This window comes from Gadus morhua, chromosome 10, assembly GCF_902167405.1.
Source record: "Gadus morhua chromosome 10, gadMor3.0, whole genome shotgun sequence".
Taxonomy (NCBI): Eukaryota; Metazoa; Chordata; class Actinopteri; order Gadiformes; family Gadidae; genus Gadus; species Gadus morhua.
The window spans coordinates 970,907-997,374 of record NC_044057.1 but is presented as its reverse complement, the minus strand read 5'-3'; the positions used below and the strand labels follow the sequence as shown (position 1 = coordinate 997,374).

General features: G+C 46.2%; 2 protein-coding genes across 6 annotated transcripts in view; both read left to right on the top strand.

The window, feature by feature from the left end:
* Nucleotides 1-16,042, top strand: part of maml1 (mastermind-like transcriptional coactivator 1) — a 32,349-nt gene extending 16,307 nt beyond the window's left edge. For all 3 annotated transcript variants that reach the window (XM_030368198.1, XM_030368196.1, XM_030368195.1), the window contains 2 exons: nucleotides 1,379-1,508; nucleotides 12,871-16,042. In XM_030368198.1, the coding sequence (XP_030224058.1) occupies nucleotides 1,379-1,508; nucleotides 12,871-13,844 (1,104 nt within the window). In that variant the 3' untranslated portion in view covers nucleotides 13,845-16,042. The remainder of the gene's footprint in view (nucleotides 1-1,378; nucleotides 1,509-12,870) is intronic.
* A 138-nt stretch (nucleotides 16,043-16,180) lies between these two features.
* On the top strand, nucleotides 16,181-22,034 carry ltc4s (leukotriene C4 synthase). Of its 3 annotated transcripts, XM_030368201.1 has the most exons (6): nucleotides 16,181-17,211; nucleotides 17,531-17,630; nucleotides 18,107-18,177; nucleotides 18,705-18,786; nucleotides 19,180-20,656; nucleotides 21,075-22,034. In XM_030368201.1, the coding sequence occupies exons 1-5, from the start codon at nucleotides 17,154-17,156 to the stop codon at nucleotides 19,331-19,333; spliced, it is 465 nt and encodes a 154-aa protein (XP_030224061.1). In that variant the 5' UTR covers nucleotides 16,181-17,153; the 3' UTR covers nucleotides 19,334-20,656; nucleotides 21,075-22,034. The 3 variants fall into 3 exon arrangements, with proteins under 3 accessions (XP_030224061.1, XP_030224059.1, XP_030224060.1); XM_030368199.1 differs by lacking the exons at nucleotides 16,181-17,211; nucleotides 17,531-17,630; nucleotides 18,107-18,177; nucleotides 18,705-18,786 and having other exon boundaries at nucleotides 19,405-20,656; XM_030368200.1 differs by lacking the exons at nucleotides 16,181-17,211; nucleotides 17,531-17,630; nucleotides 18,107-18,177; nucleotides 18,705-18,786; nucleotides 19,180-20,656 and adding an exon at nucleotides 20,663-20,907.
* The last annotated feature ends 4,434 nt before the right edge of the window (nucleotides 22,035-26,468 follow it).

Sequence of the window (26,468 nt, the reverse complement as noted above, 5' to 3'; positions counted from 1 at the left end):
GGGAACGCGTTACAAAGTAACAATGTCACTTTTTTGGGTAACGAAGTAAAGTAACACATTACATTTAAAATATCGGTACCTACACTATTTTACTAGACTATAGTAACACACTTTCCTGCGTTACCCAACCCGTGTTTGCCTGCGTGTAAAGTTCTGATCCGTTGTGGTGCACGCATGCGTGCTGCCCGTGTGTCTGCAGCGCCTGCCTGCCTCGGCACGTTGCCATAGCGATCGATTTGAGTGACGTAGCTGCTTTATGCGAAGGAGTGTTCAAGTGTTGGAGCGCAGAAGCAGGTGACACAGAAAGACAGGCTGGTTGCCGGGTTCATTGTAGAAGACATGCTTCCCCTGTCGACTATTGAATCGCCCAGAATTAGAAAAATACTAGATAAAGTACCCGGACTCGCAGGCCAACATCCGACAGGAAGGCATTTTCCCATTACCTGCTGAACAAGTGTTATCGAGTCCTTCCTGGATCACCGCAGACATTTGGTCCGCCAACAACAAAAGGTACTTAGGAATGACGGTGCACTGGATAGACAGCATTACTTTGAAACTTGCTCTTGCCTGCAAGAGGGTGAGAGGAAGACACACTTACGACGTCATAGCTTGCTAAATATATCAGGTTCATCGGCAGTTGGACCACATACAGTATCGGCATGTGTCACCGCCGCTTAAGTGCATTCCTGTTCTAATTGTTCTAATTGTATGTGATAAAGTGACCTTTTTATATTTTTCATTGACCACTTAATTTTCGTTCTCATGTTTCCCAAAGCCTGTGTTTTGAAACTTGTGTGTTGCTACTGATTGACCTCACCATAGCCTACTTTATCCTGTTGTTTGTGGATTTTACAGTAAGGCATGTCTTTGTGCAGAAAGGGATATTGTTCTTTCATATGGTTTATATGATATTTTGTATAGATTTATACAATAAACACTAAGTGATGATAGGGCTATGATGTTTGTCCATGTATGTACAGTAAATTAAGAAATGGGAAAGTAAAGTGGTAAGTAGGGAAGTTACTTTTCAAATGCTGCCACTAGTAGAGTATTCTCATTACTATTTACAGAAGTTACTAGTAATAAGTCACTAATTACTTTTTTTGAGTAACTGCCCCAACACTGCATATAACCCATTATGGATCAATATTTTAGGGAGAAGGGGTGAGATTAAATACTGTTTTCGTCTCACCACTTTTTGAACGGGTAAAGCAAATGTTAAGACAGTTTCTTTAAATTTGTGGTTTTCATTTTGTAAATATTTATTTGTAACTGTTTATGATTGCTTATTTTACTTTTTATTTCCTTGGCCTGAAATCAAAGTATTTTCAACTCAATATATTGCCTAAACATTGATTTGTCGTTGGTCCCGCTTCAGGAGAAACAGCGACAGCAGCAGGACCAACAGCTCCAGAGACACCTCACCAGGCCTCCGCCCCAGTACCAGGACCAGGCCGGGCAGACCACCGGGCAGAACCCCTTCCAGCAGCAGGTCAACCCCTTCACAGGTACCAGGGAGCCGGGGTCGGGGTGCTGGGAGCCAGGGTCTTCTTATGGACCAGAGCCCACATAGCCACATTAGGAAGAACAGACATGGGGCGCACTCACCTTAGGCCATCTGTACCGATCCCCCTAAAGTCTACATCGTAGGGCTAGGTTGAGCACGCCATCCGTACTCAAGTACAGTTCAACTCTGTGGCCTGGGTACACTTCAGAGAGGTGTGTTCAGGACACGGTACAGATGCTTATGAGCCGACACGCTCGGATACGCAACCAATCGGTTTCATTTGGTGCGATAGCGAAGTTGAGTGTTTGATCAAAAATCCCTCGTTCGTCATGACGCAGGCTTTCTTGGTTCACTGGAGAAGGCGATTCTAGACCTCTTCAAAATAGTTAGCATACTCCAAAATGTTAACATTTTTTAAGGAATGTAGACACCCGCATGCAAGAATAAGTTCACGTCCGAGTGTAGGCTACAAACACGATGAACTATTTACACTTGTTTTTTATCCCGACAAAAGCCTTGTTAGGACAGTTCCTCTGCGACTCTCTCGTAGATCGCACCATCTTTCAACGTCTTTGTTTAATACGACTGCATCACCTTCTCTTACATGATCAGCAGCTCGCAGATTTCACTTTCTCTCCAGTTAGAAGTGAACTGCTCATGATGATATCGCTGCGTTATCTCTGTGGAGACGGCGCAGGAACACCTCTACCCCCCCCCCCCCCCTGGAACCGCAGAGCCGTCGCTCTTCAAGCCTTCAACACGGGGCAGAATAGTATCTGCTTATAAACCAATGTTGAAATATTCGATCAGCTAAGAATAGCTACTATCACGGATGCTATCGATGTCTTCAATATTGTCCGCACAACAAATTGTCCCTCTTTATTCTCATAGGCCCTGTGCATGTAGTGTCCTTTCAATAGGCAGAAATGTTGCGACTTCTCTTATCATTGCTGTATTTTATAAATTTATATTTATTCATTTATTTATTTCAGTTCCATGGGATTAAACTAGGGCTGCAACTAACGATTATTTTAATAATCGATTAATCTGTCGATTATTTTTTTGATTAATCGATGAATCTGATAAAAAAAAAGAAAAGAAATTGGAATTGCCGCATCTTTATTCAAAAACTGAACATTACTTCAAATTCACAGTGCAGACTGAAATGTAAAAACACCAGGTTATTGCTCCAACGTCCCGGAACTATTAAAAGTAATATTAAATAATAAAAAGATTAAAAAAACATAACTGGGATAACATAAAAAAGAAACATACAATGTATGATATACTTTTATATGTATATAAGGGATGTCCATGGTTAACCGGTCAAACCTATTGATACCATTTTCGAGACTCCTTGAAATAGAACTTGTAATATTGCTTTAATTGCTGATAAGATGATGATAGTTCAAGATAGGACATTAAACGGGTCATAATTAATTATATCTTTACTATCTATTTTATATTACTGGGAAAACAAGTCTTCTCCAAAATCTCATTTTTTTTTTTTTTTACTGCTGTATTTGAACGCATCAATCGTATTTCTGAGCCGACCTGAACACATCACATTTGACACTGTTTGTGACCATTGGTTAGTTGTTGTTTTTAAGCTAACTATCTCTATATCCTGCCGATTTTAACATGGATTTAAAAACGGCATTACTATTTTTAACTGACGGGACTTTCTACACCGTCCGGTTGTGTGATTACTACCGCTGCTTTGAATGACTGTTGATGCACGCGGTGCCGACTCCGAGCCCGTCTGCAGCAGCAGCAGCTGACAGAATTTTCGGTTGGACTACTAGACGGATATTGTATTGAAGGAGTTTTTTTTAACCCAAAGACAGTGAAGGTACAACACTTTTATGTAGGCCTACAGTCCAGTTTTAAGATATGACAAATAGAAGCTGTGGTCGCTCACACTGAAGCTTGCTGTGGGCGTGCATGAACCGTGAACCAACCTGTCGGCGGCTGGCTGTAAACAGTGCTGCGCCTATGAGTAACTTATTAATCGCGCGACGCAACGAATCGACGACCAAATTCGTTGCCAACGCATTTAGTAATCGATTTTTATCGATTTTATCGATTCGTTGTTGCAGCCCTAGATTAAACAAAGATGACGCATTGATCTAAAATAATCTAAACACTGTTCTTGTTCTTTCTAAGAGCCAGGGGTCTCATTTATTAAACTGTGTGTGGGATCGTTACTAAAAGTGTACGTATGCCCAAAAGACAAGTTTGGCGTGCGCCCAAAAATATTCAGACTTATAAAACCCTGCGTACGCACACTGCCGTGTTCTCTTGGAAAAAGTCTGCCGAATCAGGATCGCTTTAAGTCACTTTATTTGGTAATGTTTTGGACTAGTCTCTAGGAAGCAAAAGGAAGGGAATTGTATGGGCACGCGTGGAGATACACTAACCCTACATGCCCACTGCACCGTCAGTCAACGGACGTGGGAAGGCGTTGCTGACTGATGGGGGGGAGTAGTCTTTGCAGAGGCATCTGTCAGCCATCAAATCGCTTCGCTAGAATTGATCCATGATGAATGGCCTCCTGTATGAGCTGGACGCCTCCCTAGGCTCTGGATCCCTCCTTAGCATGGGAAAGAAGACTCTTTAATTGGCAAGGGCATATGTGGCCTGTTGGTATGAATGTGTGAATTATGTTACAATTCCCTCCTTGGTCATCTCAGATGACCATCCTACAAGCAATATAAAAGTATGAAACGAAACACAAACATCTCATGGCTACATTACCATGCCACAATCATCACCACCACCAACCAACCCGCACAAATCAGGCAGGCCCGTGGGTCACATGGAATAATAAGTCATGCAATCATCAACCAAAGATCTAAAAAGGCACACATATAGGTTTAACTAAAAAATAAAAATAAAAAACACATCAAATACCTCGACAAAGAAAAATGTAACATCATGTAGAGTCCCATCCACTCCCCCCATTGGTTGTTTATAATCACAAAATCATAACATGCATATGTTCACAGACTATTATGTCCGACCATGGCCCCCCTATAACAGATATTTATTCCACCGTTCGCTTTTAAGGAAGGTAGCACAAACTCACTCAACGTCACCCGGAAAAAACCAAAACCCCTATCACGCTATCAATCCCATCAGATAGTGGTCCAGGGCTGGTTTCCATTCTGAATGAAGTCGATTCTGGCCTCATCTCTCCCCAGGCCAGAGACAGTCTTTTGGGCCTGGTTCAGACGTGATTGTGTATGCAAGGGCGTTTCAGTGTTGGGGTGACGGCCAAGGGGGTTGGGTCAGAAGTGACCTCTGTAGTTGGTGGTGGAGGGGGGAAGGGGTCAGGTGATCTTCATGTATTGGTGCGCTGCATTGCGCGAGGGGTTCTTGGACCTCAGTGTAGTCGTTGGAGAGAGGTTACTAGCACATCACACGTGAGCCCCCTCCGGGCGTCCAGTGGTCAGCTCGCCCGTACCAGAAGCTAGGAACATGTTCCCAACCGTCCAGCCGGATCAGGTCGGGCCCCTCTGGTGGATCCTCGTCTGTGTTCACCGGTTCGTACTTGATCTCCATGTAAGCTTGGATGGCACCTGGTGCTCCTGTAGCGCCCATCGCTCACAGGGCTCTCCATCCATCCTGTGAAGGGGTCATTAATGCCGGAGCTCTCTGCCAACTCTACTCTGAGGGTCTGTAACCCGACCAGTGCCCTGGCCACCGACCCACCCGGAGCTGTTATTGGGGATGAAAGTACAACATGTGGTTCCTATCATTTGGCACACCCCTCCTTTCTCCGCCAGTAGCATATCCAATGCTAGCCTATTCTGAAAGGTCATCCGGGAAGTGGCATCTAATTGTTCTGATGGCCCCTTGACAGCATCCTGTCAAGGATGACAAACCGTTGCTGATTGTAGTATATGTAATTTATCCTATCGACATTTTTGTTAATAGTGGACCACCAAAACAGGACTGATTCAAACCCTGCCGCTATTCGATTGCCTCATGTGGCCGTTGCTCCTGGCTCGGCTGGGTCTGGTCCTTGGGTAGTTGGTCAGCTCCGGGCGTGTCTGCATCTGGCTCCTCCACCGGCCCGTGAACTTTGTGTTTCCCTTGTGGGAATGTAAACTCATGTATAGCAGTTAGTTGTCAAACATATTTTCTTGATTCTATTTCTAATTGCTCTATTGGAAGTCCCTTATGGGGTCCTCGAAATGTAGGTGAAGGCATGGGTCGACCCGTAAGCATTACATGCCTGGTTAGATGAGTCCTTCTGTTAGCTTGCATGTGATAACTCATTAGTGCTAGTGGTAGTGCATCTACACAATTCAATTGAGTGAAAGTTTGATTACAGTATCAAACCCTTTGATTTAATTTCTCAGTACTTCCCTCCTTGCGCATTGCTAATGCCATGCACATTAAATTATGAGCAAACCTGACAACACCGTTGGTGCAACCAAGTTTGAAGTCCCTAACCTTAACTATCTTTAAATAAAACTATTGGGAAGGGGAAACCGAAGCCAGTATATCCAAAACCAAATGTCGATATTGGTGGGTTTACCAACAGCCGCCTTGAAACCACGCTGTTCCGGAAGTTTAACAAGGTCAAGTACTAAACCGATACACCAGTCAGTATACACCGCAAAGGTTACATAAACTATACACCAGTCAGTATATACCGCAAAGGTTACATAAACTATACACCAGTCAGTATACACCGCAAAGGTTACATAAACTATACACCAGTCAGTGTACACCGCAAAGGTTACATAAACTATACACCAGTCAGTATATACCGCAAAGGTTACATAAACTATACACCAGTCAGTATATACCGCAAAGGTTACATAAACTATACACCAGTCAGTATATACCGCAAAGGTTACATAAACTATACACCAGTCAGTGTATACCGCAAAGGTTACATAAACTATACACCAGTCAGTATACACCGCAAAGGTTACATAAACTATACACCAGTCAGTGTACACCGCAAAGGTTAACTAAACGAGAACACGACTTGACCCGTTCTAAGTCCACCACTTCCACTGCCTGAGCTGGCATATCTGACTCCTGTTCCTCCTCCACCGTACACCCCACCCGGCTCTCCCTATGATGGTCGCAGCTCGTCACTTCATGATCAGGTGAGCCAGTGCCCACAGTGACCCTGCCAAGTAATCGTGACTGTGCCTGCCTTAGGTCGTTCCGGGCTTCAAGGTGGGATCTTACCTGTCGTTGGCTAACCAGCCGTCCATACTGGCTTATTGCAGGATGTCGTGCCTGAGAGATACAATCAATTTCCACCCATAAGGCGGTATAGATTGCAAAGTGGAGGGAAGGAGGCGGTCTCCAGCCCCAGCTACTCATGCAGCCAAGTGTGTGCGTAATGGATACACATCAGGGTGATGAACCTGTGTGTGGGAGGGGGCGGATGATGGGGCCAATCAGAAAGTAACTTTTTGTTGGAGTGAGAAGGAAATTTTATCAAATGTTAACATTTTATCAAAGCAGTAGTAGTGGCATTTGAAAGGTAAACTCATTACTTCTGAATGTAAATTGAGAACTTGGCATGTAGGATCCCTTCCCAGCAGATGTAGCGCTAATCCACCTGTCATCCTTGACCAAAGAGATTTACCCTATATTTTAATTGGTGTAGTCCTACTTGTACAGTTTATCACAATTACGTTTTATTTTATGTATATTTTTTCTAATTATTATTCTCATCTTTATCATATCCATATTTATTCAAATATTCTTTCCTGTGTGAAAATAATAATAATCACTTAGTTAATAGCAACACCTTCTTTAGTCCAATTGCATTAAATTATCATCGCTGTTGTCCTATTAAAGTATCAACGTTATTGTCCTTATAACCTCATGAACTTCGATGTTCATCATGAATGATAACTGTTGTCCTAGGAAGAGGAGTATCTTCCAGAGTCTCCCTGTGACTCACTCCCTCCCTCAGGAGAGCACGCTCTCTCTCCCTCCTCAGTACGGGGTGCTGTTTGGTGCAAGACAACAGATAAGGGTGGAATGTGGCTTCTCTCTCTCTCTCTGCGTGTCTCCCTCCCACGTTGGGTGCGGCCATAACGCCTTGAAGCGCACGTGCTCCGGGGGCTGGGTGTGGGAGAAACCAGCAGAGGGGTTGTTCAGGTGAAACCTATGGACAGAGACTACAAAGAACTTCAAACATGGCAGACAGGGAACTACAAATTGATCAAAGCCTAAAAACTCAACAGAGCTCTTACCTGCATTCCTGGGATATGTGGTATTCTATGCCGTATGGCCACCACATGCTTTTATCTTTAGGAGAGTACACTCTCTATATCTTTTCTCTGAAGTGTGTGTTAGTGCGTCCCTCTGTACTGCCTGAATGGTTTAGGTCGACAAATGGGGGTGAAATGTGTTCTCTCTCTCACCCCTCCTCACTCCCCTTAGGGTCAAGCAGCACCTAGGACTGTTAACAGATAAGCCTGGAATGCAATATCCTCCAGTCCCCATCGTGGAACAAGGCCTAGTAACTATCGCACACATGTTACGAATTTTAAGCACATAAGCTGCCCTCACATAGCCACTAGGAAGCAGGATCGAACACACAAGCTGCATTACCCTCACATAGCCACTAGGAAGCAGGATCGAACACACAAGCTGCAATAACTACTCCAGCCACAGATGGCATCACCTTTAGACAGGTGAGGAGTGCGGCGCCAATACGTCACACTGGCCACGCCTACTTCACATAGGCCACGCCCACTTGATAGAAACCAGCGTGGAGTTCAGATTTAGGCCAGAACGAATAGGTAGCCCCGCCGAGAGGACCGGGCCTAAGCCCGGGACTCAAGTAGTGCACAATATTATTTGCAATACGCGTTAGATACAATTCCCTCCCTTTTGCTTCATAGTTACCATAGTTACCAGTTAGGCCTACTTTAACAAATAAAGTGAGTTAAAAGCGCCAACGGATTGGACTACTTTCTTCAGAAAAAAACCCCCACACAAAGGGATCCTTCTGTCCCTGCATTCACAATCCCATCTTGCCACATCCGTTCCCAAATAACTTTTCACTATTATAAATAACTTTACTGGTGCTCCCCCTTTCCAGATTTCTACAGTTTCAAGACTACGAAGCTGACCACCGAAATTGGTACAGGCCTCGTCAGGCCGAACCAAAATACCCTCACAGGTTCTAACTTCCATACAATTCTAGGGAGGGGAACTACAACATGAGTTGGAGTAGAGGACTTCAAATATGGGGAACGGGGACTACAAATTTATCGAATGGGAGGACCACAAATATGGGGGACGGGGACTAAAAGATCTCGGGGGGACGGCTAAACAGAGTCTCTGTCCGTGTTTCTGAAGCAACCGTTCACTCTCAGAAGAACACCCTGTCTATCGCTCCCTCTGACAGACTAGAGGAGGGAAAGTGGTCCCTCTCGATCGTCCTCCGACTTTAGCCCTCCTTGTTTATCTCTCGCTCCCTCTCACACAAACGCACATTGACATGTGCATGCTGTCTGTCATTCACACTGACTTCACACACAGCTTCTCTCGTACCCACAAAGATTAACAAACATTAATATGAACAGATCATAAAGTCAGACACCCTAACTCCATTAGCAGCCAGGAGGCTTCCTCCATCTGCTACAGTGCACTTCTCACACACACACACACACCTAAACAGACCTTTCTCTCCTTCAAACGCACACACACAAACACGGCCACAGACCTCTCTCATTCTGTCTCCTCAACGCACACACAGAAACACACCCACAGACCTCTCTCATTCTGTCTCCTCAACGCACACACAGAAACACACCAACGGACCTCTCTCATTCTGTCTCCTCAACGCACACACAGAAAGACACACACAGACCTCTCTCATTCTGTCTCCTCAACGCACACACAGAAACACACCAACGGACCTCTCTCATTCTGTCTCCTCAACGCACACACAGAAACATCACCTCTTGCGTACACACGCACAGACGCACACAGCCTTTCTCACTCCGTCTCCTCTAAACGCACACACAGAAAAATACCAACAGACCCCCACAGCAAAATAGCTTTACATAGCGAGCGAGCGTTGCGCACATAGCAAGGTTATTCACACAAAAAGCCTTGTTATTGAAGCAGGGTAGCACCATATGGATAGCAGTGTTGCTGTGTCAGATTCCAACCGATGCCTTCTCGCAGCAAGGAGTATCTTCTCTGGACCCGCCAGACTCCTATCACGCACGGTCCTCCTTAAGCCGGACCACAAGTGTCCCTCCACTTCCAACATCTATGCGGAGCCAGACTTAATGTCCCTCGACCCCTTGTTGAAGCCAGACTGTATAGTGTCCCTCGACTTCTAACAAATGTATACAATTCTGGCCCTTTGCTTCCTCCATTAGTCATACAAAAAATATTATTTTAATTCAATCTCCTTCAGAGCTCTCAGCGATTTTTCAACTTTACGTCGATTACACTTTTTTTTTTATTTTTTTTTCTTACCAAGCCGGGATTCCAGAGCGTACATGGCGGGACGTTGGCCTCAACCTAACAGTTCTAAGTCTAATCCTAATGCAGATTCAGTCTTAAAGACAATAGGTTCTGCTAACCTGCTTTGTGGCGCCTGTGGAAGAGATGGTGAGTCACGCCCTTCGCTCGCCTCTGCAGCTCTCCTGGTCCTTGGCCTTTCCTCAGAATCACGTCGGGGTCACCATATTGCCGCGTTCTTTTGGAAAAGTCTGCCGATTCAGGATCGCTTTAACTCACTTTATTTGGTAATGTTTTTGACTAGTCTCTAGGAAGCAAAAGGAGGGGAATTGTATGGGCACGAGTGGAGATACACTTAGTAGGGCATCTGAAGGATGCGTTACCTGGAGCGTTCTAGCCCCCTGGGCTATCTGTTGTGACTTATCCACTGTGCAGACTTGGACTCAGTTATGTGCTCTGATTGGCTAAGCATGGTGCTGAACTCCCGCCCCCCTGGATACCCGTATGTGTCTTTATGCTGTCCCTTGCTGCTATGTGTTGGCATTGCAACTTTGTTTGTGGCTATGTGCCGGAATTACACTTGTTCTTGTGGCCTTGAGCGTCTGGGTCTCTCCAACATCTTGACCGCTCGTATCTCTAGAAATGACACATGATGAATGGCCTCCTTTATGAGCTGGACGCCTCCCTAGGCTCCGGATCCCTCCTTAGCATGGGAAAGAAGACTCTTTTAATTGGCAAGGGCATATGTGGCCTTGGTATGAATGTGGGAATTATGTTACAACACCTCGAAGCAATCTTTGCTTTATGAATCAGAGTGCCTACAAGTGTGCGCAGCTGAATCAGCTTCAAATTCCGCCCTGTACACGCCCCTTTTTAACCATAAATGGTCAATGAATACGACCTCATGAATGCGATCTGCATATAAAACAGTCTCAGATGGATGGAGTCTCAGAAGTATTATGTCTTGTCGGAAACAATGGCAGAAGGACTGAGAAAAGCAAAAAAGCGAAATTTCACGGAGGTTGAAGTGTGGGTGAGGTGGAGGCCCGAAAAGTAGTTTTGTTCGGGATTGGGATCGCCAACAACAAAAAGCAGAGTGAGTGGCAACATGTTGCTACAGCAGTGAACTCTGTCAGTAGCACGGAGCGCACGGTCCCAGGATTAAAAAAGAAGTGGACATAACGGTACATATTCTTATGTACCAATAAATCGTTATTGTCCCTGAAGATCCTCTCCCTCCGAATCCTGCCATTTGCATGGTCCGCCAGAAGTGCGATATGGTGCAGCATTACCACGGCGCTCACCTCTGTATTTATAGGGTTACGGTAATAAGACTGACCGGGAACACCTTGGATAATCAGTTTGTAATCACCCACGTAAAATGTTCTTGAACATAACCCCTTTTTAATGCCTGATTTGTCATGAAAGGCATCAAGAGGAACGGACAATAATATAACGCTTGTGATGAGTATGTGGCTTGGTTTTCCACACTTGGGATTTAATTGACATTTGATTATGTGTTTACAGTGTCGCATAAAAATCTTATGTTATTGACACATCTTGGACAGATGCTTTATTCCATGCAGTCGCGCCGTCAGTGGACAGTATGGAGTGACGGGATTAAATATAGAGAATTTTTTTTCATTTCTATTCTAAGGAGATGTTTCTGGAGTTATAACTGAGAAATAACGCAGTTGACTTAAATTATTCTGATTACATAGATTTAACGCATGATACGGGTTGAAATTAACTTATGAAGGGCGATGATAAAACATAATCGTTCCTCTCTACATTTCTTCAGTCAGTTCATCTGACTGTGGTGGTGAACTGATGATCAGTTCATCATCAGTTCACCAACACACCATCTGTGTCACCAATTCTCCTTTTCCTCCAAACCATGCGTACGCATGGTTAGGAGGAAGTTTGTTTTTTATAGATCACAACCTTGGCGTGGAAAGTGACGTACGCCACTTTCAGACACGTTGTGTGCGTACGCAACGGTTATCAATGAGACCCCTGGACTCTAGACTAACCAAAATAAAAAAATATGTTTTGAATGATCATCTTATTCATTAATCACCACAGGGCACAAATTGTATATTTTCCGATGCAAACAAAAAAGAATACAATTGGAACAGCACTTCTAGCATGCTTGTTATTTTTGCATGTTTCATTGATTATCAGTAGCGTACTTGTACTTGGCCTTACCATTTTTGTGTATCAACCAATTTAATAAAAGTGAGATGAATCCATAAGTCTGCCATTTCTATGTGATGGCATACCGACGCTGGAGTCTGCTAGCGTAGACGCTAACGGAGAACGGGCCGTGCAGCAGAGCCAGTCATCAAAGCCGAGTTTTTTTCCTTGAGTACGCGTGGCGCTGATAATGTCTGCTTGGCGTGGGCTCGGGTTCTGTGTAAAGGGGGTTTGTTTGACTCTGGAGCGAGAGCCGCCCTGAACGAGGTGGTGGAAGGTTAGGGTTAGGGTTAGGGCCCAACAGTGCAGTCCGTCAGCGGCTCTGAACGAGGTGGTGGAAGGTTAGGGTTAGGTTAGGGTTAGGTTAGGGTCAGGGCCCAACAGTGCAGTCCCTCAGCGGCCCTGAACGAGGTGGTGGAAGGTTAGGGTTAGGTTAGGGTTAGGGCCCAACAGTGCAGTCCGTCAGTGGCTCTGAACGAGGTGGTGGAAGGTTAGGGTTAGGTTAGGATTAGGGCCCAACAGTGCAGTCCGTCAGCGGCTCTGAACGAGGTGGTGGAAGGTTAGGGTTAGGTTAGGATTAGGTTAGGGTCAGGGCCCAACTGTGCAGTCCCTCAGCGGCCCTGAACGAGGTGGTGGAAGGTGAACTTGTGGGTTCTGGGAGAGGGTTTGTGATGACGCAGCCTCCTTTCTTTCCACAGCTTCCTCTCAGCCAATGGGAGGCGTTGGTGCCATGGGAGGCCCCGCCCCCGGGACCCAGCGGATGTTCCCTCAGAACCAGGGCATGATGGGGATGGGCCTGGGGGGCCAGGGGGGCGGGCCCGGGGCAGGCGTGGCCCCGCCCCCCGGTGCCCCCCCGGCTGACCTCAGCCTGCCGTCGTGTGGGGGCGGCGGGGCCCTGGACGTGCAGCAGGTGCTGTACAACAATATGAACATGCACCCCTCGCAGCAGGGCAGCATTCAGAGACAGCCGCTGGGGCCCATGAGCGCCGCCTACAGGCAGAGCCTGCTGGCGCAGCAGCAGCAGCACCTGAAGAGCCAGCCCCCCGCCGCCCTCCTCAAGCAGCAGCAGCAGCTTGCCCCCCCCCGGCTCCCCGGGGCCATGGCGGCCGGCCTGGGGGGCCCGATGGCCGGCGGCCCGATGGCCGGCGGCCTGCAGAGCGTCCAGAGCCAGGGCTGGCAGCAGCAGCAGCAGGCGGCCTCCAGTAACGGGGGCTTGGCGCCGGCCTTTTCCGGCCCCCCCCTCCCCTTCCAGATGCAGCAGCCCCGCGGGGCCAAGATGCCGTCGGGCGCGGCGCCCTTCGGGGCCCCCCCGGGCGGCCGGCCCCTGGGGCAGCAGATGATGCAGGCCAACATGGCCGGCCAGCAGCCTCAGCAGCAGGCCGTCCAGGGCCAGCCCATGCTGCCCGACCTGGGGGGCTTCGGACAGCCCCAGGGCGGCGGGCGCCAGGCCCTGCAGTGTAACCAGGGTTACCAGGTCACCCGGACGCTGAACCAGCAGCAGCAGCAGCTGTCGTTCGGCTACGGCCCGGCGGCGGCCAGCGGCGGCCTGCCCAGCTTCCCGGGGGAGAGCGACCTGGTGGACTCCCTGCTGAAGGGCCAGAGCACCCAGGAGTGGATGGACGACCTGGACGAGCTCCTCAACAGCCAGCACTGCTCGGACCCCCTCCCCTGAGCCCCCTTCTGGCCTTGGGGAGCGCAGACACTCGCGTGGTGCGGAGAGGGGGGGACTCTGGGAGGAGGCGACCCCCTTCCCGAGGAGGAGGAGGGTGACCGTCCCTCCTCCTCGTTGGATTGTGAATGGCTTTCAGGTTGGCCACAAGCAGCTGAATCTCAACACTGTACAGAGGACGGGGGCTCGCGGCGCGGCGAGGGTATGCTGCTGCCAAGTAAACCTGCTGAAGCAGCTCCTGGAGAAGGTTCTTATCCGGTGTAAACGCCTCGATTCTTGGAAGTAACGGGAGCAGCCATCTTGATTCCAACCTTTTTCTTTTTCGAAAAACCATAAGTTCGAGTTGTTTCCCCTGTGGCATAAGAATTATAGTAATAGCGAGAGGGTGCATTTTCGAAAGAAAATATCTAGGTTCATTGTGGGCTTGTTGGCATACAACATGCTAATTGGGATGTTAAAGCATAGTCATATAGCCTAACTGTACGCTGGGTCCACCGAGCCCATTTTCTGCTATAACACATTTAAATGTTTTGACCATCTAAGATTTCTGCTAACTTGCGAAATCCTTGAAAGTTCCCAAAATTGGAAAGTTTACCCTGAAACCACACTAATCCCTATGTTACCATGATGACTATCATCCACTAACATCGCAGGGACTCGAGGGGGTTGGGAAGTGCCTTGGTGGTGTAGTAAATGTCTCGTGACGTCAGTTTCTATCGACTGTTTCGATTAGACACTGCAGTCCCTGTGTAATTAATTGGCTCAAATGAATACCAAGAATTGCCAGTTATCTTTCAAAGAGGGGGGATAAGGGCGAAGATTGAACCAATCTGCAATGGGCACTATTGATTTCTTGTTGTTGCCACTCATGTTGTTGCCTTTTGTGAGTAGTTTCTGTAAGTAGGGCTAGGTCAGAGCTGCATAACGGGGAATATAAAAATAAATGGCAGGGGATAAGTAGCTGGCTCAAGGCCAGCCCAGAGTTTAGGATGTTTAGGAGTGAGGATACACCATCCATGGCTTGCTTACAACCAACTAACTGTTCAACAATACACAACCTTTAACCAAACTGCTCACACACGTAGACAGCACTGTGTGGCTGTTTTCTCAGATGTAAATATATCCAGTATTATCTGGGTTGATGCCGCGCAAGCTCTCCCTGACAGGAACACCACACAATGGGGTCATTGTTCTGCTGCCCGAGCCACGCTGCCTCCGCGTCCAATCACTGCCCCCCCTGAGATGATGCTTACCGTGATGTCATTCCACTGCCAATTCTCTCACGGTTAGAAAAGTGCTAACACTAAGTTGATCACAGAAATAAGGATGTCATCAGCCCACCCCCTGCTCCCAGTCTCATCCATATTGCTCCAACTTGGGAAATTTCATTTGAACGGAAGTGTCCTGATGAATCATCTTTCCTGTTGCGGCTTCAAGGGAGTCATTTTGCACCAACAACTTGTGATGCAATTAGGCTGTTGAGCCATGTATTCTGCAATTCATCAGATACAAGGTGACTTTCGGAATACATTACTAAATGGATATGTATATCCCATTAATTTACTGTGATCCCAGGAAATTGATGGCTAGATAGAATTAGGCTGCAGTATGTAAGACATGGCTGTCTGTGTATGGAATATAAAGAGAAGTTTGGTCCCATCTTAGTTTTAAAGATGTGATTAAAAAGTTACCTTTCACTGTCTAAACTGACCTTGGCTTCGGTATTCCGAACCAGCTAAGTGGTTCCTGATTGGTGGGTTGCCCAGCTGCAGTTGCTCACAGGGACAAAGTTTGAAAAGACCCACGGAATAAAGAAAAAAGGGGTCTAAAAAAAAGGTTACTGTACTGTCTGTGATGGAGTTTCATACGATAAGAAACATATGCATTGTATTGATTTTCACTTAACTATTGTGTAGTATATTTTAATAATTTGTTAATTAACATCTGGGGCTGGTAGTGTTCATTCTTCCAAACCGATAGCTCCACTGCGGCGGCCCAGGAGGGCTCGGGTCCGGAGCTGTAGTGAATCTGGTTCTGTATAAATGTCTAAGTCTATTTTTTTGTATGTTGCCTTTCCTAATGTTCTGGAGAAGATAGAGGTTATTTTTATATATTGTGGCCGAGTTTTGTAAGTATTTTATACTTTTTATATGGTTCTCTGTAAGACAAGAGTATTATGTAAATATAGTTTATAGAAATTGCGTCTTGGTCTCTTGTCTTTCTTTGGTCTGCGTTGGGCGGATGTGTATGTATGTATGCTCCAGGTTGTGTGTTTGGGCCTGCGCTGGTTAAATGCCTCCTTGGGTTTTAAGCCTAATGACTTTCATCTTGTATTTTCTCTCTGTGACCCCACATGGATGATCCCAAGTGCTGGCCTTGCGAAGACAGCTGGCTAAATTATTATATAGAGCCTTCATCCAGGCTGCAATCCAGTTGGGTGTCATGTTCTCCAAGCTTACAACGTAACATGGAACAACCTGCTGTTGGCTCAAAATACTTTTGTACGCTACATTTTTCTTTACTTTGCGACTAGCTGAAGTGTCCATTTCATTGGCACTTCCATGTACTTCAGATTACATATTCTATTCAAATTACTCTGCCACATGAGTAAAAAACACTTATGGACAACGGAAAATGGCAGTTTTCTCCCCAAGTTATTTATTCCATGTGAGGATATCCTGCCCAGATAACCTCAGTGTGGAGTACTTAAGTTTGGGAAACTTGGTTAAAAAAAGAAGTAGGACGACCCCTATTCAGTTTCTTTCCAAACCTAACAAAGCAGCTATTTGTTTACCCAGGAGGACTAGCAGAGTTCTGCCTTATTTACCTACTAGGCAAATTATGTGTCTGCACATCAGGGTCTTCTTGGGCGGCAGTAGCTCAGGAGGTAGAGCGGGTTGGCTGGTAACCTGAAGGTTGTTGGTTCGATCCCCGGCTCCTCCTAGCTGAGTGTCGAGGTGTCCTTGAGCAAGGCACCTAACCCTGACTGTTAGCTCACGTCCTGTGAGGACTAGAGGCAGGTGGGATCAGTAACCCTCTCCTCGAAATCTACTACTGAAGATGAATGAATTTCATCGCTGGATCGACAATTGGGCCGGTCCAGCAACTCCCAACGGCTAGCCGTAATAGGAGCATATAACTGTACTGTTCTGCAGCATAAACTATTGAGAAAACAGTTCTTCATTCCTACCTGTCAGATAAGGTCCGCCCACATTTGGAGTGCATGCGTCAGGTTACGCCTGAGCGGCTGTGTGTAAAAAGGAATGAGTAAGTTCTGAGAGAGGGCAGAAGTGCTCTTCCTCTGGTGGAAGCATGACGGACCACCTGGTAGGTCTTGGGGCGGTGTCGCTGCTGGCTGTGATGGAGCAAGGTAAGACCCTCTCCTAACGAGCTAACAAGGACTCACCTGGATTGAACAGGTGTGACGGCAGATAGACCTCAACAAGATTCATAGGGTTAGGTGTATCGTTGATGGTCCACTTTATTCCTGTGATAGACAAAGTAGTATGAAAATGTACCCATAATCTAATACAATATAAATTACAGGATAGTTAAGATAGGATAGTTAACCACAACAAATTGGATGTGTGTGAGAGATAAACCTAAAAAGCGGTGTTTGTCTTTATTCAATTATTCCTTCATTGATGTCCATTAAAAGCGTTGTGTGTGATTTGTGTGTGCGTTTGTAGTCTATTTTTCTCTGCAGGTGGTCTATGCTCGGAGGAAGTACTCGGTGACCCCTCCTTCTACCTCTGGACCTCCCGAGTTTGAACGACTTTACAGAGCGCAGTCAGTTTAACCCCCATATTCTAGACATAACAGTTCTGTTTTTGTACATGCTTGTGCATTTATTTGTTCATTCAAATATAACAGATTTTATGACGCCAACCGGATTTCCCTTCATAGAAGAACAGTGTATTTATTATCTTACCTTATCTTAGAATACCATTCATAGTTTTTTAATGCAAATATATAGTCATAATCCTGATTCTTTAACTACTATACCATCAATAGTATGTAGTATACTAATCCATTAATAGTATTTAGTAATAACACTCTATTAATAGTATGTATTTGTACTTTTTATTTTGTTGTACTGCTCCAGTATTTCCCCACATGTTGTGATCTACTCTAATATAGTTTGTAGTAATACTACTCGATTAATACTTCTCCATGGCGTTTTGCTGAAATTGGGGGGCTTCTTCCCTGTGTTAATCCTCCTATTCTTCTCCTCGTCTCACTGCACCTGATCTCTCTGAGTTCAGAGTCAACTGCACAGAGTATTTCCCCATCTTCATCACGCTGCTGTGGACTTCAGGCCTCTTCTTCCACCAAGGTACGGGACTGGTGCTGTCTTCAGTTTGAACTAAAAGGCCTCCATTCCGTCACCCAGTATCCACCCATATGAGCTCCATGTTGATCCTACAATCGTTTTGAACTTGGTTGTTTTAAGCTTTTGGGATCAAATCCAAAAAAACACCTTCTACCCAACGCCAGTGAGAAGCACTGTGTTCGAATGGATGAGAACCTGGAAGACTGCTCAGGCAGGGTTCAACCAACATGACCTCACACATGAAAGGGCGGAGTTAACATAGTTATTTTATGTATTTAAGTAATTTAAACGTTTTTTAACCACTTAGTCGACCTTGTACATCAGACATGGACTCTACTCAGGATATTCTTTATGCCGTTCATTACATCCAGTAGATGGAGTTGTGTAGGCTTAAAGCACTGGGAATCAGGATCTGGTTACCATGAAGAAAAAAAAAAACTGATTAGATCTGAATGAGATGGAAAGTTTTGCACTTCCGCTAGTAAAATAGGGAAGTTTGTGGTTGCGTAATGTTTTGTCTTTGGTTACAGGTGTTTCCACGTTGTGCGGGCTGCTGTACCTGTACTCGCGCTACCGCTACTTCAATGGTTACTGCCAGTCCTCCCGGCAACGGTCGGTCTGATTTGCATGTCTGTTTGTGTTGGTCCAACCTTATCTGTCACCTGCCCTCACAGCCTCTCCTCTATGTTTAACTGTGTAAAAGGCTTTAACTGTCTAGCAGCATATACTGTCACGCAGCATATACCATTCTGTCCACCTGTTTCAAAGCCTCTACCTGTCTCACATCCTCTACCGGTCTGCTGTCGACCTGTCTCATCGCCTATCTGTCTCGCAGTCCGTACCGGTCTGAATATCTGTCTCACATCCTCTACCTGTCTGAATCCCTGTCTCTAACCCTCCTTTTTTTTTCTACCTGTCTGTCTACCGGTTATTCAACCTGTCTGTCTACCTATTTCACAGTCTCTACCTTCCTCTCTCCCTGTCTGTCCCCCTGTGTCTCTCTAGGCTGGCTCCTTTGTATTTTGGTGCCAAGGTTCTGTGGGCTCTGATCGGCTTCTCCTCTCTGGGGGTGGTCGGCTCGTTCAGCCGTCTCTACGCCGGGGTTGACCTGGTGGACCTGGCCTCCTGCCTGATTCCTCACGCCCCCGTTGACCTCTGACCCATGACGCCTGATCACATCGACCCAGATATTTTCCTTGACTTCAACCTCACCCGTAGCTATTGTTGCACAATCCAAACATTTGTTTACCCAAATATTTAAGATAACGCTAAGCTTATGCTTTCTGTAGTCCAACATAACATTTCCATCCCAGCAGTCCTATCTCCAACCCATGTAATAATAATAATACATTTAATTTAGAGGCTCCTTTCAAGACACCCAAGGTCACCTTACAGAGCATAAAGTTATCATAAATTGTTTAAAAACAAGACATTGTGGAAAAATAATAATAATAATAAATAAATAAATAAATGATTGTGTCCTTATCGTTTTACAATTTCAACCGTCCCTCAGACAGATCTTTAGGATATCACAAAAATACGCTTTCAGTGGAACAACGCATCGAACTCTGGCCTGCAGTCCCCTCTTCAGCTCACGTTTCCACCGTTCTCTTCCTGCAACCACTTCCACAACTTCAGAGCAAGACCTCTCCTGTTTATCAGCCTTATTTCAGAGCAAGACTTCTCCTTGAGCGAGAATTGGTTGGACGCAGTAGCAAACTGACCGGATAAAGCCAAAGGTAAAGATAAAAAATAACTCCCCAATTATTTTTGGGGACGCTTTACAGAATGTTGTCACACTAATAATATCAATCTAAGCCACGTGGCCGAAACAAGAATAATTCTGGAGGCTTATTTGTTCATACAAAGTGGATTAATAAAGACAAAATACAGAAATCAAAAGGGCAAAGTTTTATTTTTTATTTTGAATAAATGTTCTTCAAAATACATACCGATTTCTTTTATTTGTCCACCAACGTTTAGCTATCTGGAGTGGTTTTAAACATTCCACCAGGTGGCGCCATTAAACCACGTTTAACCACATACAACGAAATGGTTCGGATCTCTTACAGTTCTGTTTAACAGTTGTATCGCCGTGGATTTAAATTTAGCCTAATATTAACATGGTTTTGTCATTGAAAACAATTAAATAGCCTACAAATCCATTCATGCATTCATTTTCTTTCCCCGTCATTGGTTTCAGCTCTAGATAATCTGACAGATCTCTCTTAGTTTATTCCAATCGGCGGTAATTTATGGAAAGAGGACATAATCCTTTTCCAAGCGCCCCGAGCATAACTGTACTTTAATCCGGTTTTCTTCTGTGCGATGGATATTGGGAACGCACGACGAGACGTTCGACGACACCCCTTTAGAAACGGTTTCAAGTTCCAGCGCGTGACATGTTGGAATGTCAGGTCGCTCGCCTCCGTTGCCGTAGCAACAGTACGGGTCAACTCCAGTCTCCTCGCATAGAGAGAAGGTAGGCTAAGCGAAGTTACTTTTCTGTGGGGTTGTTCGAAACATCTGTATGGAATCTGGATACATTTAGGATAGCTTCGGATTTGTTGAGACAAAGGGTATGAATTGCTGGGATTTTATTTGAACCCTTAGAGGGCGCCATCAGAGCCCAGTTATTGTTCAGCATTCCCAGGGCCTGAGAGGAATATTCAAACAAACGCACCACTAAAAAGATCGATAGAAATCGTATTTTAGTGGCTCAAATATTTTGAGGTAATTAATCAGTTTATAAAAAAGTTATTCTTAAAATAAACATGTAAACGGATTAACAACAATTCGTGTTCAATAATGACTCGACACCGGGCAGCCATTTGAGTCTGAGAAGTCTAGACTCAAGCTTGAGTTTGAAGTTTTTTTGTGTTTGACTTAATGTGTCCCAGCGGCCGGCTACGCAATGACATCCCGTGGAGCTAGATACCGCCTGGGTTCCCCCTTCCAGCGCCTCCTGGTCAACATGGGCATGGCTTCCTCTGCCTTCCCCTCAGCCTTCCCCTCAGCCTTCAACCCCAGACCTGCCCAGGACCGCGCCCCCACCTCCCTGTCCTCCCGCCACTACCTAGCCGGCTGCAGTCGTGACGCAGAGCTCGGTCCAGACTCCCCGGCTCCTCCCACTCTCTCGCTGGGGCGGGGCCTAGGCCTGAGCTTTCAGGAAGGGAGGTGGGTGAGGGGAAGAGGAGAAGGCGGAGGAGCGGGTGAGGAGAGCGGAGCTGGGAAGGAGCAGAAGAGACGGATCCAGAGGTTGAAGGAGGAGAACCGTCTGTTGAAGCTGTCTGTGGAGGTCCTGCTGGACATGATGACCATGGTGAAGCTGAAGGACTGCGATGGCGAGGCCGAGGAAGGGGGTCGCCAGGCCTCGGAGAGGAGACCCGCGGGGGGTAAGGGGGTGTGGTGGGCCCCCAACCTGCCCGACAAACGGAGAGCTTAGACCATTAAAGGCTTTCCTCTGCAGTACCCCTCTGTTCTCCCTCTCTGATTGGACAGGATTAGACTAGTTTATCACAAATATCAATATTTATTAATCCATCATAAACCTGTACTTAAATCGAAAAACCTTCAAGCCCCTTTTCTTAAATTGCAATTGTTTTATTTTCTGCATTAGTGATCAAAGTTCTCTTTTATAATTTGGGGGAAAAAAATTCCCTTGATTCTACTCTGCCATGGTACCAACTCCCATGGAGCCCTGAAAGAGGACATTCACATGGAGAATCCCCCCTCTCCGTTCACCTGGCACTGAAACGTTGTGCTACTTCCATCTGCAAAGGCAAATGTAACCTTCTAGAAAATTAAATTAAAGAAGCGCATTCCTTCCTTGCTCATCTCGAGATAGCAAAGCAAGAATTAAATTCAAGTTGTGTTTTAAGCTATTTGGGGAATGGCTGCTGCTTTCCAGGCGTAACAGAATTAGCCTTGTTTGGTTTGCGTGCGTTGGTTAGCCGCCCGCGCTCCATTCGAGGACTAAGGTCAGGGGGTTTCAAATGATGGTCTGCTGCCCCAGGCTGGGTGGGCTTCATTAGGTGTGTCTGCAGCACTAAAGAAATCAACGATATTTGTTTTATTCACAACAGAGTCTTTGCGACTTATTTAAACTCTTAGGTTAAACTCTTAAAACAGCACACAGTGCCTTCTCTGGTAAAACAAAATGTCACAACTGTTGCTTCTGATTGGCATGAATATATCCCATGGGGAGTCGCTTTCCAATCAGAGCGAATCAGAATCCCAACCCTGTCATGGTCTGTCAGAAGGATGTTTACTGCGTCTGGTGAGTTAGAGGATGCGCTCCACGCCTTTCCAGGATCTGACTCACAGACACCAGGAGGGGAGGTAGGGAGTGTTGTACATGATGGGAGGCCTTCTCTCTTTTGTCACTAGGTGTGGTTGTGGGTCAGAGGGCGATGCCTCAGGTGTGTAATGTATGAAATATTAGGGCCTGCCGTGGCGGACGTGGGTCAGAACGTTTTTGAAACGTCCCTCTGAGCTGCATAATAATAGCGTTTCTGTATATTGATTCAACCCGTCCAGCCTTCCTCTTAACTTTATTGTACTCAAAACTCACCTGTTCAAACTCGCACACAACGTCTAACTGATCACTGTTTTGATTGTTTTTTTGTTTTGTCTTGTTTTTGTTTTATTTATTTCGTATTGCTTATGTTTATTTATTTTTACACAATGTCTTTTTTTTTTTTTTTTTTTTTAAATGTATGATGACTATATGCTCTGAAAGGTGACCTTGGGTGTCTTGAAAGGCGCCTCTAAATTAAATGTATTATTATTATTATTATTATTATTATTATTATTGCGTAGGTAAATCATTTAAAATCAAAGATAACTTAACAAAGTGTGCCTAAACTTTGGAAATTTAAAAAAATTGGTTTGGCACTTTTAGAGAGGTTTCCAAGTCTTGTGCTACGGTTGGTTTAGGGAACCAAACGTTTTTCAGAACCGTTTGAAGGAACTCAAACTCCTCTCACCTCCCAAAACTAAACTACATTAACGAAGGAGAAGCTCAACAGACAGAATGGCCTGCCGCCGGCATCAGAGGCTCGCTCATTTGCAAAAACCCAGTGAAAGAGACAGGAAGCATTTAGGACCACAGAGAGCTGATGAACGCTGCTCTGTCCTCTGCTACACCTGTTCAGAGTTCCTCCGGGTCTGGAGCTCAGTGTTTTAAGTAACCAAGGCTAAACCAGAGACCCGTCCCTACGCAGGTAAGCAAACGTCGTCCTCTAATGGACCAATCAGCATCAGAGGAAAGTGTCGATTCTGAGGGTACAAACCCTAGCCAGTGTTTTTGGACAGCTAAACTTGTGTGTTAGCTGATTAGCGCGACCTGGAGGAGCAGCTCATTAGTGAAATCAGCTCCGCTCACCGCAGGGGTGGACAGGAGCCGGGCAGGATCTGTAATTTGTGAACCTGGAGTTTCCCACCTCTGCCAATTATCCACGCCGAGGTCTACGGAGACGGCGGCGGAGCTCTGTCATCAACGCACTTCCTTTTAAAAGTTGAGAACAAAGAGGAACGGAAATTAATCTCCAACTCAAACTCTCAAAAGAACTGGGGCATGGGCTAAGACGTGTGTGTGTGTGTGTGTGTGTGTGTGTGTGTGTGTGTGTGTGTGTGTGTGTGTGTGTGTGTGTGTGTGTGTGTGTGTGTGTGTGTGTGTGTGTGTGTGTGTGTGTGTGTGTGTGTGTGTAAAGCAGAGAGCAGTTTGAAAACACAGCAGACGTGTTTTTGACTTTTGACAGTATTTGTGTGTTTTTGTGGTAATGTGGGTCTGAGGGTATGTGCACCAGGTGTGTGTGTGTGTGTGTGTGTGTGTGTGTGTGTGTGTGTGTGTGTGTGTGTGTGTGTGTGTGTGTGTGTGTGTGTGTGTGTGTGTGTGTGTGTGTGTAAAACATCTGAAGCAGCCAGATGGTGATTTAAAGGTCACAGCCAGGAAGAACAACAGGACAAGCCTAACTTTCTGTGTGTGCGCACATGTGTACATTAGGTGTTTGTTTTAGTTTTTGTGTGATTCGACCCGTATTGGTCCTAGGTCAGGGAGTGTGTGTGTGTCTGTGTTTTTGTGTGTGTGTGTGTGTGTGTTTGTGGGGCTTCCTCAAGAGTGATGCCTCGGACCACTTTTTTCAGTAACGAGTAATCTGACCCGTTTCTATTTCCAAACCAGTAATCAGATTAAAGTTACTCATCAAAATCACTGTGCGTGACTATTTTTTATTTTTTTATAGGATCACTGATTGGCGTTGAGAGCGATGGAGTGGTGTGTGTTTGTCTGTCTGTCTGTCTGTCTGTCTGTCTGCCTGTCCGTCTGTTTGTGGGAGAGTGCGTGTGCGTGGGAAGCGTAAGTCTCCAAAGACACCCCAAATCTATCAGAGGCGAGTGTCGACCTTGACTCTCCAGAGCCCGCGCCACCAGTTGTTATTAGCGGCGTACTTAGTCGCGCGGTGCTGCGTGCGTGTGTGTGTGTGTGTGGAGATGCGTCCAGTGATCGCCCCGTAAAGCGCACAGGGATATTTTGTCTACACATTAAATGTTGGCGGAAGCGGTTGAAAGCCGAGTGTCAGTGTGTGCACCCAGGGCCGTAGCATCAAATTCTGGGCCCTGTATACAAGAGGCACTGATGGCCCCCCCCCCCGAATTCCCCCTACCAGCCCCCTGCGCAGAATTGTTGACGGGGGGGGAGACCAGTTGTTGACCGGTTGTAATTTTTTATTTTGAGGCGGCAGGGGGTGTTGTCGCAGCTAAATGTAACTAAAGTAACTTGTAATCTAACTTAGTTACTTCTAAAATCAAGTAATCAGTAAAGTAGCTAAGTTACTATTTTAAGGACTAAATAGTAATCAGTAATCGGATTACTTTTTCAAGGTAACTGTGGCAACACTGTTCCTAAATCCGGCTTATCTATCTCCCTTTCTTCCCGTCCCTCCCCTGCTCCTGCTCTCCTCATTCTCTCCTCCTCAGCTCTCCTTACTTCACCTCCTCAATCCTCAACTCCTATGCTCGCACTTCTCATCTCCATTCTTTCCTGGTTTTGTCTCCTTTGCTCTCTCCTCTCCCCTCAACCCTCCCTTCCTCCCCTCTCCTCCCCCTCACTCCTCACCTCCTCTCCTATGCAGGACATCCTCAGGCCTGGCTTGCCAAGCTGTTTCCTGTCACAGGAAGTGTGTGCAGGGATGCGTAGGTACAGGGGGGGCGGAGGGAGAGGGACGGGGGGTCTGAAGGAAAGGGAAGTCTGCTAAAACATTTAAAGAAAAGGAGGATGAGGACTGCCCTGTGGGGGGGTGGGGTTGGGGGGAGGGGTTAGGGGTCACCATGTCAACAAACACCTTAGTGTTCAACAAAACGGCCCAGTGAGAGGACAATAGAGCAGAGGGGGTGAACCGGTTCAGGCCGCGCAGCCATTGGGTGTCAACTGACCTGTGTCATCACCTGTTGTCGGGGGCGCCTCCACCAATAGGATTAGAGCTGGACACGGCTGGCCGGTCCGGCGTTGACAGGAGGTCCGCGGTCGGCCCCGGCCATTCCGAGACTAACACACTTTTAGAAGGCTTAGTCAGGATAATGGACTCTGAGACAAAAGGCTGCTGTTAAAGCATTTATTTCTCACTGTGTGTGTGTGTTTGTGTGTGTGTGTGTGTGTGCGCGTGCGCGAGTGTGTTGTTTCACCTTCATGGAGCCACCAGTGAATGTAGGTCACCATGGACATGATAACTGCATTTCCTTTAAAGACCCCACACACACACACACACACACACACACACACACACACACACACACACACACACACACACACACACACACACACACACACTCTCTCCATCCTTCCCGGTCGCGGCGGTGTGTTTGGAGGGAGGCCGTGCATGCGGCTAATGGGCCACAGGGTGTATGATAGCTTTTAGCACGGCTCCCACTGTCATCACACGCTACGCTGATGTTAACAGTCCACGCGGTCACTCCCAAACCGAATGGAGGCAGTGGGGTCTCACACACGCCACACACACACGCCACACACACGCACACGCACGCACACGCACACGCACACACACAGGATACACAGCATACATATTCGGATACATCTGCTGTGTAGGTATTTTGGGGATTTAAAGGTCAGGCAAATCCCTAACAGAAACTTCTTATCTATTGAATAACAGCTTGTCTATAAAACAGCTCCATTATCGTTTACAGACTTAATAAAGTTTATTACATGAAAGGCAAACGAAGGACATGATAACACAGATCATTTAAGAAGTCTGAATATTACTAGCATACTAGCATTA